Source organism: Mycetomoellerius zeteki, unplaced genomic scaffold (genome assembly GCF_001594055.1).
Source record: "Mycetomoellerius zeteki isolate Tzet28-1 unplaced genomic scaffold, Tzet1.0 scaffold407, whole genome shotgun sequence".
Lineage (NCBI taxonomy): Eukaryota > Metazoa > Arthropoda > Insecta > Hymenoptera > Formicidae > Mycetomoellerius > Mycetomoellerius zeteki.
Window position 1 is genome coordinate 514,584 of NW_017257400.1, and position 16,613 is coordinate 531,196.

Genomic DNA, 16,613 nt, shown 5'->3' on the forward strand with positions numbered 1-16,613 from the left:
CTGAATCATTCACACATGGATGTCTTCAGGCGAATATTTCCGCTATTGTGCTTTTGGAAGAACCATACCATCATGGATAAGAACGAAGCACACGACATTCAAAAATTGTTTGATTAATTACATTCGATTTTGTGGCTTGTTTTGAATATAATTTTACGTGTAGGCGTAATCGATTATCGCGTTGTGTATAGCTGTTATATCCAACTTACTCTATACAAATACAAAATCGTTTATATTGTCCCACAGTACACATGAAACGGCTTATGTTTAGATGTGTGTTGTCCGTATTTATATATATAACCTAATCTAAAAATCTCGCGTATAATAATATATATATATGTATATACTAAGCACGATGTGTGTATAAAATTACATGTAAAACGAAACGATTTATATATATACGCGATACGTAAGCGATTCGAGGATATAGAGTTTAGCGTGTTCGATATTTTCATGTCCGCGACGCGATTCACGTTTTTTCGCGTTTAATATGCCCCCATTTTTCAATCATGCCAATACGCCGATTATATACTACTGAGAATTTGCTTGATCGGTTATTCCATACAGTAACTATAATCATCACATTTACTACCGTATATGAAAACCGTCGTTACGCCTCGACATAAAAATTCAATCATGCAATGGTGTATACGTTTTCTTCTCGTTTTAAGGCCGTATTCCTGCCAGGCCTGTGAGTTGTACACGCTGATCATAGCGGTCTCTTAAAGATCTTCCAAAAAAAGCGCATGGATGGTATGCAGGCAGAGAGATATAAATGTATACGAACTTATAGAATTTACTGCGTATATATAGGATCTCGTACGAATTGCGTTTCATCTCGTACATGTTGTGTCCCTATGTGACTGCGTGTCGAGAAGTGTCACCGACGACTCATGCAACTTTGGATTAATTCCCCTAACGATCATGCAGTCGTATTATCGATTAAGGACTTATTCACATTAAATTCACTCTTATTCGCTCGCGTAGATTAATTGCTATGCTTTCAAAAAAGATTTCATTTCTTGATAAAACCTTACTTATATATATAGTGACTTAGATATATATTTATATAAATTTATATGTATACTATACGTCCACATGCGGATGCGAGATAGAGAGAGAAAGAGATAGGAGGGACGAGAGTGATGACTTCTGCGATCGGGGCACATCACAGGGGTAGGGCGGTGGAGTGGCAGGGAAAACTCGCAGGGGGAGATGCTCGTTTTGATTTTTCAGCCGGCCCGGTGCGGCTTTACCTCTGCACCGTGTTTATCACGTCCTTTATCGTGTTCTGCACGTCACACAAGAGTCTCGTGTTCTCGGTGATGTTGCGTGTGCCGGCAGCTCGCAGCTGCCTCGCCTGCAGCTCGAGCCGGGTGAGCAGGTCGCGGAATTGGAATCTCGCATGCGGCGCGATCGCCGTGTCCGTCAGGTTGATACACATGCCGTGAAGCAGGCCGACCTTGTCGGAAAGCTGCAGCCAGCTGGCCATAACTATGGTAGGACTACCCTTCAGATTTAGGATGCTGTTTTCTATAACGTTCGAGATTTCCATCACGCTATGCTTCGCCCCTTTCGTCATTTCGCCACTGGTCTGCTTACTGCCGTCGTCCTCGCTCTGCGACGACTTGTTGCAATTCGGCGTGGCGTATATCGAGGAACCAAAATGTTTGCTGGAGGGTCCGAGCGGTTTCAATGGTTTAGCCGGTACGATCGGTTTTTCCACTTCCAAGGTTACCGAGGATGACGAGGTCGGAGGCCATACTCGCGGATCGCCTTTGCTGGTCGAGCTTCTAGTCGAGGCACCGCTATGATCCTCTGGCGAGTCCTCGCTCGCAACGTCACCGACATCCTGTTTGCTACTCGCCCCTCTCACATTTAATTTAGGACTAAGTGGTTGGTTATCACAAGAAGCCTCTTTGTTCTCCCACAATTTTTTTAGGCTACTAATACTGCCGGTACTGCGGCGCTTGTCATCATTCGCGTCATCCACGCCGGACGACGAATCTGCCGAATCCGCGACGTTACTTCCCTGCGTGCAGTCGTCGAAACGCGACGACTTACTCCTCTCGTCCACCATGGCCCTCTCCTTGTCACTGTTGTCCACCTTTCGCAACCGAGCCTTGAAGTCGATTATTTGACCGTCCGGATTCTCTTCCCTCTGTGGATTATTTCTCTTATCTACCTTCTTCAATTTGAAACCTACGCTAGCAGCACTCAATACGTGGCCTTCCGTAATCGGCGAGGTCATCGGGATCTCTTTGTGGCCGCTGCTTCTCTCAGTGTGCGCGCCCGGCATACTCGTGTGAACGTGATCCTGAACGCTGGACACATCGTTGCTTTTCAATATCGAGATCGCGTACTCGCTCGGGACGATATGCTGCTTATTGGCGGAATCCATGCTGAAGCTGGCGCACAACTCGGATAGAAGCTGCGACGCCGGGTCGAGCGGTGCCGCCGACAGAGGCGCGTTGCTATTAGCGACGGTCTTCTTCGCGGAGCCGATACCACCGTGTTTCATATCCGCACTCTGCTTGATCTCGTTGATCAGCTTGAGTTCCAGCATCTCCTTCATGCCGGGTTTGGACTCGAAGGGGTCGGTGGTACCGGTCCCGATTACAGCACCGTCAATAGGCGGCGGCGGTGGTGGAGGCGGCGGTGGCGCTTCCTCGGGTGCCACGATCGTCGCGTCCAACGATTCCGTTTTGATCGTGCCACTGCTCGTCGTCTCCTTTGGTCTATAAATTAATTTCTTCTCATCCGCGGACTTACCAACGCCGCCGCCGCTACCGCAATGCGCATCGCCGGCAGTCGTTTCCCGGCGCCGCAGATTCACGCCGAATCGCGAACTAGCCTCCTTCACTGATGGCTCCGCGTTTCTCACATCATTATTCCTATCGTCCTGATCGTGATCGCTGATCTCGTCTTTGCTCCGCCATTCCGTTTTCACTTTCCTAAAACCGACTGGCGAGCTCGCTATCTTCGTGTGAGAAGAGGATGTCTCGCATGGTGACGCCGTTGTGACAGGTGGCGGCAAGTCACAGTGATCGAAGACTTCGTCCGGAGGAGGTGGTAGATCCACCGGTGGTGGTGGAAACTCCAGATCAGCCAGAGTTGGCTGAACTGATCGCGACGGGCTGCCGGTACGGAAGCTGGAATTGTTCGGCGCTCGAAAAGTTCGCAGGCCGATCCCCTCTGTATTGGTCTTCCTGATACCTACGGTACGGCTGCGAGGCGAGTTTGGCGGCTGATAGGTATTCACCACTCCGCTCGAAGAGTTGCTACGCGTCATCTGTGGTTGACTGCGTAAATTGTTCTGGCGAGGTGAAAGGGAACGGTGTTGCGGGATCACATCGACAACGCTCGCGGTGATGATGTCCTGCTGCTGCTGTTCCATGACTGCATTGGACAAAGAGGACGTGGCGATGTTTTCCTGATTCGGCGGCATACCGCTTTGTCGTAAAGACTCCAAATACGCCCCGATTCTGGCTCCTTTTGGCAGAGTGCCGTAGCGGTTGATCGCCCTCTTAACATTTTGCACCTCCAGCGCACCCACGTGGACCAGCTGAAATAGATTTTTATTCTAAATCGCGGAATCGCTTCTTCGAATCAAACAACGCAAGTTATTCAAGCAGTGCTAAATGCATTTACCATCAAAACGGACTTTGAGATTCTTAACACAAACATACAGAAATATTATCGTTACAATATCTGGTAATATTTAATGTCGTACGCGGATAAAGAAGGTATTGTTTCTGTGTCTAGTATTTATATAGCTTCGAAATTGTGGCTGCTCAATGTAAGATCATTGTACCTTCTGAGGCAGTACTTCCTTAGACGTGTAAGGTCGAGATTTAATTTGTTTCTGATTGCATGGTAAGTTGGATACTGGTTCCGGCGAGGTTGACGGTTGAGGAACAAAGTTATGTTCTGCTGTCCCTTGCGACCCATCTCCGTCGTCGTCCATATCGCAACCTCCTGTAGTAATTGACTGTGTAGCCATTGTCACGAGATCACGTGTGATACCTGAGTCGCCATTTAATAAGGTGTACTGTATATAATCTATAGCTAATGTATCTCTCCAGCATGTAAGCACAACGCGTTATAGACATTTCTGGAGGAAAGCTAAGAAAAGAATATTTGCGGCGCCTATCAATCTTAATCTCTGCTTTTCCTTCTAGTCACACTTCATTCATCCTAGGGTCATTCTCCTTTAATCGACATTCAGTTAACAGCAGATCTTTAAATTGTGTTCATTGTAATCCTATTAGTTAGATAAGAGTGACGTTGTTGACAATAAACAATCAGCGAAAATGAGAAATGGTATATGACGTGTGTTAGTTTTCTGAATGATTTTTTGTGATATATGTATGAATAAAGAAGCTCAGTAAACTCACGTAACACTGCTTGAACACAGTTGAATTTTATACGATGATAAAATCGACGAAACTAATGCCCCTTGCGCAGTCGAATCTTAATCTTTAGGATGAGAATAATTAAACGAGAAATCAAAATGATACATATCTAGGAATCTAAAACCAAAAAAGGAAAAACGACGTTCTACTTGTACCTCTGCAAAAACAAATATCATGCACGAGTACCTAATATGAAACCTGTTGGGTTTGTAACTCAGTATGATAGATAACATATGTAAAGTTCCCTATTCGTATAAGTGGGAACGAAGAACTGTAGCTACGATTAACAGTATGTACGAGATGCAGACGCTCGAGAGTATGCATTAATAAAATATATCCAAGTACTATTATACCGGAAATTAGTATTCGGTGTGTATTCAACATACAAGTATATACATACTGGCTCGAGGAGAATGACCCACATTCATGAAGCCGTAAATCACTGTAGGCGGAGATGCATATCAAAATTAAACTTAAAGTCAACTGAAAGTTAACAAAAGAAATCAAATGGAAGCAGCATTCGTGCATTCATCATTACACTTAATTTGATATAGTGGAATACCTTCAAAAATTTTATCAATACCATTTAGATCTGTGCCATCATCAAGCGTCATAGTGCTCACTTCAATATTTTGCTGATCTTGTTCTTGATAGGCAGAATCTCGAAAAGAACTGCACGATGATAGCAAGCTGTCATAGAAGATACATAACTTTATTATATACCGCGAATTATGATTATATGTTTTATAGGAAAGAAAGAAAATGTAAGTACCTTGTTCGCTTAGGAGGCGCTGGCGCCTGCTTTCCTTTTTTATTGGTAGATCTTCGCATTTGAACCATATTACTATTACTTCTACTTGACAAGCCTCCCATAAAAGTACTTAACTTGGTGACCGAGCTGGCTCCTTCTACATAAAATATATTTTATCGAATAAACACTACTATTTTGGATAAATAATATGCTATATTAGATAATTTTCTAATGTAAAAAAAAATTATATCCAAATATTCAAAGAAAAGAATATCAGAAGCAATAAAATTATTCAATTTCTTTGAAATATATGTTAAAATTTAAAAAGATCAAATTAGAATTATCTTTTTTAATACTACAAAAACTGTAATTACAGTTCACACCTTTTTATTTCAATGTTAAGACGCGTCACATGGTTGAGTCATTATCAACACTATAACATTAAACATTACCTTGCGTTATGCCGGAAGAAGATAATTGCTCGGATACAAGAACAAGTCCATGTATATTTCCTGTACTTCCAGTTTGTGATTTTTTGTATGCTAGCAATGGAATTTCCCCTCCACCTTGAAGCTGCTTTTCTACCTCTGCAATATTATAGGACAATAAGAACGCAATCCTTTTTACAAAAAAAAAAAAAAAAGAATTAGTTAATTTACTGTAGTCTAGAATAATCCATTTACCTTCGGTAATACTAGATTCTTGAAACATATTTTCTAATGAAAGGTGTATTTCCTTAAAAGTTGGCCGCTCTGCCGCTGACCACTGCCAGCACTGACGCATCAGATCATAAACTTTTGTTGGACAACCGGGAGGACATTCCATTCGATAGCCTTTTTCCAACATGTGATAAACGTCTGTTAGATCGACACCAGGATAAGGGGACATTCCATAAGTGGCAATCTCCCATAGTAAGATACCGAATGCCCAAACGTCAGACTGTAAAAATCAATAATCATTATTCGTAATCCAATAAAATGCGATAATTATATTTCTTAACGATCTTTGTACCTTTGTAGAGAATTTATTATATGCTAAACCTTCCGGTGCAGTCCATTTTATAGGAAATTTCGCCCCGGCATGGGCTGTGTACGTGTCGTCTCTCATAAGACGAGCTAGACCGAAATCTGCAACCTTAACAAGATGGTTTTCGCCGACCAGACAATTCCTGGCCGCCAGATCGCGATGAATGAAGTTTCTGCTCTCTAAATAACTCATGCCGCTCGCAATCTGTGTAGCCATGTGCATCAGAACTACAGCGTTAATCTGATGTTTACTCTCGTTCCGCAGGTAATCCAGGAGATTTCCCTTGCTCATGAATTCCGTGATGATGTAGAACGGTGGTTCACGTGTGCAGACTCCCAGTAATTGTACCAGATTTCGGTGTTTCATTTCCTTCATGATAGCTGCTTCCTCCAGAAAATCCTTCAACGCCATTGTATCCTCCTTCAGAGTTTTAACCGCTACGGTCATGTTGTATCTCTTCCAGACCGCTTCATACACATCGCCGTATTGGCCGCCTCCTAACTTATGTCTCATTACTATGTCCGTCCTGTTAATCTCCCATTCGTCCGGCTCCGGACTCAAAGGGAAGACGGTAGGCTTATTATGCTTTGGTGCAGGATAAAGCAGTTGCGTTATAAGGCCATCGGCAAGCATTGAATGATGATGCACTAGCTCAGCCAACGTGTTGAACTTGCTCTCCGTCGTGACAAACATCTTTCCTTCGCTATCTTCATTGATCCTATAGTGATACACTCGACCCTCGTATCTCAAAGAGATGCTACGTTGTCCTGGACTGCTCTCTGATTCCCGTACAAGAAAACTACCGTTTATCCCTGAACTAAGCAGATACTCTGCAGCATTTCTAGATATCCTCCCATGGTACCAAGAGTGTTTTTCCAAGGAGTTCACGGGTGTAACATAATTCGATGGTACCCATCCCACTTGCCCAGAGCTCGAATGAGCCTCGCACCATTCTCCGCTTTTATTATAACTTAGGATACGTACTTGTTCACCTATTTGGAAAAATTAAAGAATAAGATTTAAGTTATGTTACATTTATAAAGAATCAACATTTACGTGTCTAAAACTTGACGAAATGCAATCTTTATGTAATGTTTAATGAAACATAAATTTAATACCCTTTTTCAAACTAAGTTGATTCTCCCCACCAGCTTGAAAATCATACAAGGCGACAAATAATTGAGGATCATCTTCCTCCTGTGCTAAGAGATTTTCCTTACTAGTCCATCTGCATAAAAATGGAAAATATTATTTCTAGAACTAAATAATTGATGATATAAAGATAACATTCTTTATATATCCTTTATATTCAAGAGTCTATATCTTATAAATAGAAGTATATAAAAAAAGCAAACTTATGTAATAAGGATCTCCCTATCTTCCTGTTACATATTAAAGATAATTTATATAAGTCTTTTATAATCTGACTTTATACAGAAATACATAAAACAGCTATTATATAAGCATGACATATGATATCTTTCAGACTTTAAACAGTGAAACTGACCTATTTGCTGCTTCAAGAAGTCCACTAGTGGACACACTGGCGTGCTGTTGAATGTTAGCTTGTTGTGAAATTGATTGAACACTAGAACCACTTGGGGGATCACCTTCTGGCAATGCTGGAATGTGAGGTAGAGGTCTACTTTGCAAAAGTGCCTCTGTAAAAGATAGAAAACAATTTTCTTTGTAACCTTCAATGTATCCAAAGGAAAACGTCTAGTACTTATAATCTCAAAGCAGTTATTTACTTATATAATAATGCAAGATGTTGGGAAATCTCATAATTATATTCAAAGTAACATAACACAATAATGATGATTAACTAGTCATATCTATATGAATCTCCATATAGATAACTTTTTATCTCTTTTTATAACATCCACAGATATACATGCCTACATATTGCAAAACTCTCATTTAGCCAATAATGTCCTTATTAATTCAGGCAACGTACATACCAATATAAACATTAAAATATACATTTTCTGTACTTAAAATAAAATAGGTACATGTTTGAAATTTGGTGAAAGCAAGAAGGAAAGTTCCAGTACAGTCCAGTGCAGCAAAAAAAAATAAATAAATCTCAAGGTTTGTTTTTTACTCCTGCACTAAGACTTTTACTCTCGCTTTACTCAAACATATATCTATTTCACTTTAAGCTCCAAAAATATATACTATATTAATTATAGAAGACAGACCTTTAGATTATTTCTAAGTACTACGTAGAGTATTTCTAAATACTCTTATCATTGCTATTAGTCTATAAAGTATGCCTTCCGACAAGCGACACAAATGACACGGTGCGACACAATGATCATTATATCCTTGTTGTTTGCCAATGTTAAACAAAGATGACATGATCACTGTGTTGCACTGTGTTGCTTGTTGGAAGGCACCCAAAGATACCACATCACATTGTGTCAAGTCATAAAAGCACAGCAGTGTTAAAACATTCCAGCTACAGGAGAAGCATGCCAGTTCTACCATGAGTTGTGAAAGTATCGTGCCTCAACAAGGACACCCAGTGGAATGTGTTCGAGGAGGCCACTCTGGAAGCAAGGTCTAGGAGCAAGGCAGAAAACGATAGGGATGCGTGTTCTCACCGCTGTGCTCGGTGAATATGTTAGAGCCTATGATGCGCGTATCTTTGAGGTTCCTGGGCTGCTTGCGTGTCTGCCGCACGGTGGACCCGGCGGGGATCACCCTGTCCTTGGTCTGCTGAGCGCCCATAGCGTTGTCCGCTGATTACCATACCATGCCCCTCCTTCCCGGGTCTGCTTGTAGAGCCCTGTCTGGCTCCTGGTTCGGACTGCCCTCGCGGTCGCGCCGGGAAACACTTCACTTCCGGCCCTCGACAGGCGCCGGCGACGGGCCCGACATCGCCGTCGATCGTCGTTGTCGTCGTCGCCGTCGTCGTCCGCGTGAGCCCGGATCCACGCGAGGACACCGCGATCGTCGGCCACGAGCGCGCGACCCACCCACCCGATCGAAGCGCAGATCACAGTGCGGGCCGCGGCGGGGCCATTCACATTTTTACATGTCAATTACCGCTCTCTCTCGCTGCCCCTCGCCATATTTGACAGCTTTTGACGTCGATTATTTAGTTTGTCGATGCATTGCTGTGCGGCAGCACGACGCTGGGCGGGTTCTCATGCGGTGCCCTCCACGGTGCCCTCCACGGTGTCCTCGTTCGCACGCTCCTAATTCCGAGCTCGTCGTCCGCGTGTATAGATATGGAGCTGTCGCGAACTGTCGATAATCGCTTTATTCATAATCGAAGTTTTTATCGGTTCAGTTTTTCTTTTTTTTTTCCAGGTGGACGATCTCTCTTTTCTTCCTTTTTTTTCCTCTTCAATTCTTAATTTACATGTTTATTTTTAGTGCGAAAGATTTAACGCGACGCAACTGGAAATGACTGGAAAAGAGAACGAGTCTTTAGAATTTAGATGGGGTCTGTAGAGGGATATGAACATCGACCAATCATGAGGCTGCGAGCTCGATTTAAATGTTTTTCGCAGTCAATCTTGTATTTTTTCTTTTTTCGTGAGCGATTTTTTTTCTTATGTATATTCGCGTTTCCAATATACTCTATTGAAGCGCGCTCGAATAGAACATGTTGGAACATGTTGGAGCTTGTTGGAACATGCAACGCGAACAAACTTTTTTCTTTCTAATCGTACATATATCTATTTCATCACTTTAAGTACAGAAAAAAGTGATACAAATAGAAATTTTTTTATTGTTTTCTAAATACACCGACCTTCAATCAGGAAAAGTGATACAAGTTGAATTCAAATATTTATTGCTAAAGAAAAATGATACAAGAGAAAAAAGATACAAAACGAAATAGGGATAGTGTTTATAATATAATACCATAAGCAGAATATTATTATTTAGCAGAATATTTATTTTGCAACTGTAGGAAGTTTTTTACTCGCTGATTGGATTATAAAGCCTGTTCTTTTTAACTGAACTTTTGCACCGGTTCGTCATTTTTCCTTTTCTCTTCAGGAAGAAAGAAGAAGAAGAAAGATGAACTGGTGCAAAGTTCAACCAAAAAGAACACGCCTATTCTTTTAGATCTAGAGAAATATTCCTATCTCAGTGAAGAAAACTTTCAATAGCTAGAAAGTAAACATAAAAACATAGCTGCGTCCAGCAGAGAAAGCATGTTTACAATTGTTGTAAAATTCTTCAATACGATTGATTCTTGCTTTTGATTCTTTATGGATCTAAATATATTATATAAACCAATCATAATGAAGAATTTCACAACAATTGTAAAGCTGCTTTCTCTGCTAAACGCAGCCATTTGCTGTACAGTTTTCTATAGTTTAGACTTTAGCTATCCTTTTGCAGCTAAAAACAGCAAATCATCGATTCGGAGTCGAGAGTCAGCAGATCGAATACTCTATAAATATATAAGCTAATCATATTAAAGAATTTTACAACAATCGCAAGGCTGTTTTCTCTGCTGACTGCATTTATGCAGCCATTGGTGGAATTAAGCCTTAGGGCGATACTCATAGCATCGACGATACCAAACACGCCATGGGGGGTCGCATCTCACGTGAGATGCATGCTTCACGACCGGATGCGACGATTCAAAATCTGATCCACGCCGCCATGTTGTTATGTCACGTGACCGCACTGGGCCAGGCCAGGCAAGGAGCAAGCAGTGCGAGGTGAATGCGCCGGGTCAAGTCCGGTGCTGGGATATTCGATCCGCAAAAATTCAGGCGTCTAATTAATACAAGACGAGCTGAGGCGGCCCGGAGCGATGGACGCGCGTAAGCTCACCGAGCTGTTGCGGGCGACGATCGACCCCGCGCAGCAAAAGGAGGCAGAGGGGCAGCTCAACCAGGTATGGAGATTCGCGAGCGAATTTAGAAGAGAAAACGTGCTTGCGCGATTCTACCCGGCGGAAGGTTAAAGGAGCGAGCGAGAAAGAATGTGTGTGCGAGGAATTGGAGAGAGAGAGAAAGAGCGAGGGGACGAGCTTCCGAGCATCTCTAGCACATGTGGCCTCGTCTCGTGTCCATCCTTCGTCTCCTGGTTTTGCACATGTGAACCGTGAAACCGGGAAACGCGTCCTTATCGAGAAGATAATGCCGGCGTGCTCACATCACTGTTCCCGCCGCCGTTGATGGGAGGGAAGCGGGGAAAGGGGATCTTTTTTTTTTTTTTTTTTGACAGACTTCGTTTCCTCTCCGTGATGAAGCAACCGCGGCAAGCTCGGTCCAACGAGAAAGAGGTCTGCGAGATCGCGAAAGGGGACCTTTTGTCCGAATTTTAGGATGAATGTTCGCTCATCTTTTGGACAACAACTCGAACCCGCGCTCGCGCTCGTTAACCTCTCCTCGCGCGTGCGAAGGGATATTCTCGGGGCACCTGCACTCCTTCGACCCCCGACGTGATACATAATTCTCGTGATCACATACGGATCAGCTATATCTTTCACGTTGCGTGCTAACGCGCCGTATTGTTCAGCGAAATTATCCCAACATGATCTGTAATTTTGCAATCTGTATTATATATTGCTAGCGTATTATTTTTATATACACACATATATATAATATATATATGTTATGTATATGCTATCTATTGTTCATGTACGCTAAATGCTCTATAAATCTTGAGCTTGTAGAATTATGGTAACATCAAAGCAGTAATGATAATGCAATGATGTTCCTATGAGCAATAAATTGATACAATAGGTTTTTTTTATTGCTGCATTGGACTATACTAGAATTTTCCTTTTTGCTCTTTTGGCAAATATTGAAATATATTTATCTCACTTTAGATTCTATTTTTATTGTTGCACTGCAGTACATTAAAACTTTCCTTCTCATTTTTGCTAAATATCAAACATGCAAATACAAAAAGGATACTAGTTCAGTTATAAAAATTAGACCTCTGTTCTTTGTTGTTGCACTGAATTGTACTAAAATTTTAGGTTTGTTTTCTGTGGCTGAACTAGTATACACTTTTGGAACTTAAAGTGAGATAGGCATATGTTTGATATTTGGCAAAAGCAAGATAGAGAGTTTCGGTACAATCTAGCAGGAACAGAAAACAGACATTTTGTTTTTTGCTGTACCATTTACCTTGCCTCCTTCTCTCTTATGTTAGAAAATAAAAAAGAAAAAATAAGCTATGCATGAAGTTCAGTTATAAAGAACAGGTTTCTATTAAGTATAAAGAGTATACATTAATTCATTTATAAGAACAGACCTGCACTGGACTGTTCTAAAACTTTCTTTCTCGCTTTCGCCAAACTTTAAATATCTATCTATTTCATTTTAAGTACAATGAATGTGCAATAGTTCAACTGCAGAGAACAGAATTGTGTGTTAGTATATGCTATCTGTTTATGCATTCTGTATATTCGTTAAGTTACCATGAGCTTATAGAATTGTAGCATCAAAGCAATACTGATAATGCGACAATGTTATCATAAACAATAAATTTATGTGTGTGTGCTTAAATTTTTCAGATTCACAAAATTATTGGTTTCGCACCTACGTTATTGCAGGTAGTAATGTCAAATGAAGTCGATATGCCCGTCAGACAAGCTGGTAAATATTTCTTTATGATCCCCTTGTATTATGTAATACTGAAAACAAATAATAAATTTAAATTACTTAATGTTTCGTTATCTTCGTAGGTGTAATTTATTTAAAAAATTTAATTACTTCACATTGGGCTGATAAGGAAGTTGAAAGTGGGCCCATAGAATTTAGTATTCACGAGCAAGATCGTGCAATGATACGCGATGCCATAGTAGATGCCGTAGTACACGCCCCGGACTTAATTAGGCAAGTTGTAACGTGACTTGTATTATCAATTATTAAAAAAATGAATCCTTCAAAAGCAACAACTTGAAATTAAGTTTAATTTTTAAAAAAGAGAAAAAACTATTTTTTACTTACAGAAATATTGTCTCATCAAAAAATATACCAGCAAAAAGAATATATTCTTAACATGATCAAATATTATTTTTGTCATTTTTGTTTCACAGTCCTTAAAAAATAATTCTTTTTGAGTAGTGACGTTTATTTAAACCTTTTTTTGTGACAATTTTAATAATTTTTTAAATGCAGTTAAATTGTGCTTTTAATGATAAGGTAATGTTTATTTAATTCATAGTAAATATTTAAAAAATCATGTTTTTGAGTTTTTGTCACTTTTTTGAAGTAAAGGAATGGTATATAAATGTACATATTAAAATTGTCATAACATCATCTGTATTATATGTTTAGAATACAATTAGCAGTTTGCATCAGTAATATAGTTAAATACGACTTTCCTGGAAGATGGACGCAAATAGTGGACAAAATTACAATATATCTTCAAAATCCCGATGCTGCGTGCTGGCCTGGTGTTCTTCTCGCGCTGCATCAACTTGTTAAAAATTTCGAGTATGTTCTATTGTACATCTTTGGTATTCCATTATGTAGGAAACAGTTTTATAATGCTCCGATGTTTCTATCTTGAAACTAGGTACAAGAAAGCAGAAGAGAGGGGACCATTAAATGAAGCAATGAACTTGTTACTCCCTATGATCTATCAATTGGTATTACGCTTATTGCCAGATTCATCTGAACAGTCTGTTCTACTTCAGAAACAGATATTGAAAATTTTCTTTGCACTTACACAGGTATGCAAAGATTTAGAGGTATAATATAGCGAATTTGGTCATTTGCATTAGATTAGAGTTACTAAAAGTTGCTATACATGAAATTAGCGAAATTAAATTGAATATTTTGATTGATTCAGTGCCCAATAATAACAGAATCACGTTATTTAATAGAATATACATATATTATTTAATTGTCAAAGTTGATTACATTATGTCATTGCATTTAGATTTTTTGTACAAAATAGTCTTTAATATGCACTGATCCAGTGCAAGTGACCGAATTCACCAATAGATCTTGAAGGAGTAAGTGAGAAAAATATCTTGAAACCTAATGATTATTCCTGCAGTACACACTTCCCCTTGACCTTATTTCGAGAGAGATATTCTCACAATGGATGGATGTGATAAGACAAATAGCCGATAGGCCTGTACCGCCAGAGACTAATAATCCAGATCTTGATGACGACGAACGCGTGGAACTACCTTGGTGGAAATGTAAAAAATGGGCGTTGCATATTTTACACAGAGTGTTTGAAAGGTAATTAAAGTCATTAATGATGATCGAAAGATAACAAAAATAATAAAGTTGAAAATAACGAAAGTGAAAAGATATTTACATTCTTTGATTTTGCACTGTTAATCATAGATACGGTAGTCCAGGAAATGTGACCAAAGAGTATAAAGAATTCTCCGAATGGTACTTGCAAACCTTCAGTGCCGGTATTCTCGAAGTTCTTTTGAAAATCTTGGATCAATATCGTAGGAAAATTTATATCTCTCCTAGAGTAATACAGCAATCAATCAATTATATCAATCAGGGGTAAGGATTTATTTATATGTTAACAAATGAATTTATAGAACTTGGCAAAGTTTAATAAATGATAATCTTTTCGAAATTTTAGTGTGAGCCATGCATTTTCTTGGAAATTTTTGAAACCTCACATGTTCGAGATTATTCGTGATGTTTTATTCCCCATTCTTTCGTATTCTGCCGCAGATGAAGAATTGTGGAATACTGATCCATACGAATACATCAGAGTGAAATTCGGTAAAGTTGAAGTTAATTAAAACGTATTAATCTGAAATGTTTGGAGAACTTAGCATATCAATGTATTTTTAGATATTTTCGAAGATTTTGTATCACCAGTTACGGCAGCACAAACCTTGTTACATTCGGCGTGTAGAAAACGAAAAGATATGCTACAAAAAACGATGCAGTTCTGTCTGGAGGTGTTAACTAGTCCAAATGCAGACCCAAGACAAAAAGATGGTGCATTACATATGGTGCGTTTATCAGTCAGAAATGTGTCCAATATTTTAATTTTTTACATGGCAATACTATATTATTTTTTATTATTTTACACATATGTTTAGTGCATCGTTAACATAACATGTAAAATTATGTTTTATTTAGATTGGAAGTTTAGCCGATGTCTTGTTGAAGAAGAAACTTTACAAGGAACAAATGGACAAAATGTTACTGCAATACGTATTTCCCGAATTCAACAGTCCTCATGGACATATGCGAGCGAGAGTAAATAAGACAATAATTAGAAACATTATTTTATATATATATATGTATTACAAGTATATTACATAATAATGATAAAATGAGAAAAATATTCAATGCAGTAATAATCGTTAATTCTGCTTTTAGGCCTGTTGGGTGATGCATTACTTTTCGGAAATTAAGTTTAAATCAGAACAAATTTTAGTTGATGCAGTTGGGTTAATTACAAATGCCCTCTTGAGAGATCAAGATTTGCCTGTTAAAGTCGAAGCGGCCATAGCACTTCAGATGATACTTTCGTCACAACAAAAAGCTAAGAAATACATTGAACCGTTAATTAAACAAATAACACTCGAATTGTTGACTATTATAAGGCAAACTGAAAACGATGATCTGACGAATGTTATGCAGAAGATCGTCTGCACATACACTGTGCAATTAATTCCAATTGCTGTGGAAGTGTGCCAGCATTTGGTAAGAAGTTTGATAGCATTTTGCAAGAAGAATGTATGGTTAAAATAACTATACGATAAAAACAAAGAAAATCATTAATAAAAGTTTTTTCATTCATAAATCATTAATAAATTACATAATTTATGCTTCTCTAACTGTGTTGTATTAGCCGTATTGTTATTAGCCTTGATTTTCTTTGCTGTGTTAAAATGTAAGAGTTCGTATAATTGTTATATTTTAATCTTATATAAGTTATATGATATGACATATGTTATATATTCTTTATGCAGGCTGCTACATTTAGCCAAGTGCTTGAAACAGATGAAGGTAGCGATGAGAAGGCGATAACAGCAATGGGCCTGTTAAACACAATAGAAACACTGTTAACAGTAATGGAGGAACACCCCCAAATTATGTTGCAACTCGAACCGATCGTCCTCCAAGTAGTCGTTTACATCTTTGGACATAATGTAATGGGTATGTTCTTCTCACTTAACATTATTTATTAGTGAAATTCCAATAAGCTCAAGAATACTGTTCTGTCTTCTATTTATTTAGATCTTTTTGAACTACAAATTCACACCAAGTAATTTTGGAGTTTTATTTTTGAAATTATTTTTATCGTCATAATAATATTTTCTGTGTATATATATATATATATATATATGAGATAATAAAAGTGGAAATTGAATCCGGGATTTTTTTAGTAGATTATTATTAATGTTTTACCATTAAACCATTTAGCACAAACTTTATTTACAATAATAATAATACGAATTATATAGGCTTAATGCCGGTCGAAGCTAGATCTTA

At 39.2% G+C, this 16,613-nt stretch overlaps 2 protein-coding genes across 6 annotated transcripts in view; one reads left to right on the plus strand and one right to left on the minus strand.

The window, feature by feature from the left end:
• Positions 1-1,071: 1,071 nt before the first annotated feature.
• Abl (tyrosine-protein kinase Abl) lies at positions 1,072-9,461 on the minus strand. 4 transcript variants are annotated; one of them, XM_018453739.1, is made up of 10 exons: positions 8,799-9,461; positions 7,700-7,853; positions 7,311-7,420; positions 6,178-7,184; positions 5,850-6,105; positions 5,619-5,753; positions 5,188-5,323; positions 4,999-5,105; positions 3,815-3,978; positions 1,072-3,565 (listed from the first exon to the last, which is right to left on the minus strand). In XM_018453739.1, the coding sequence occupies exons 1-10, from the start codon at positions 8,923-8,925 to the stop codon at positions 1,253-1,255; spliced, it is 4,509 nt and encodes a 1,502-aa protein (XP_018309241.1). In that variant the 5' UTR covers positions 8,926-9,461; the 3' UTR covers positions 1,072-1,252. The 4 variants fall into 4 exon arrangements, with proteins under 4 accessions (XP_018309241.1, XP_018309239.1, XP_018309240.1 ...); XM_018453737.1 differs by having other exon boundaries at positions 3,815-4,026; XM_018453738.1 differs by having other exon boundaries at positions 4,978-5,105.
• A 1,362-nt stretch (positions 9,462-10,823) lies between these two features.
• Positions 10,824-16,613, plus strand: part of msk (importin-7 msk) — a 9,103-nt gene continuing 3,313 nt past the window's right edge. Inside the window, exons 1-12 of one of the 2 annotated variants that reach the window (XM_018453753.1) lie at positions 10,824-11,059; positions 12,692-12,773; positions 12,863-13,013; positions 13,458-13,616; positions 13,699-13,855; positions 14,185-14,375; positions 14,484-14,657; positions 14,740-14,885; positions 14,958-15,121; positions 15,252-15,371; positions 15,495-15,821; positions 16,091-16,277. In XM_018453753.1, coding sequence (XP_018309255.1) covers positions 10,976-11,059; positions 12,692-12,773; positions 12,863-13,013; positions 13,458-13,616; positions 13,699-13,855; positions 14,185-14,375; positions 14,484-14,657; positions 14,740-14,885; positions 14,958-15,121; positions 15,252-15,371; positions 15,495-15,821; positions 16,091-16,277 — 1,942 coding nt within the window. In that variant the 5' untranslated portion in view covers positions 10,824-10,975. The remainder of the gene's footprint in view (positions 11,060-12,691; positions 12,774-12,862; positions 13,014-13,457; positions 13,617-13,698; positions 13,856-14,184; positions 14,376-14,483; positions 14,658-14,739; positions 14,886-14,957; positions 15,122-15,251; positions 15,372-15,494; positions 15,822-16,090; positions 16,278-16,613) is intronic. The other variant, XM_018453754.1, reaches the window with a different exon arrangement.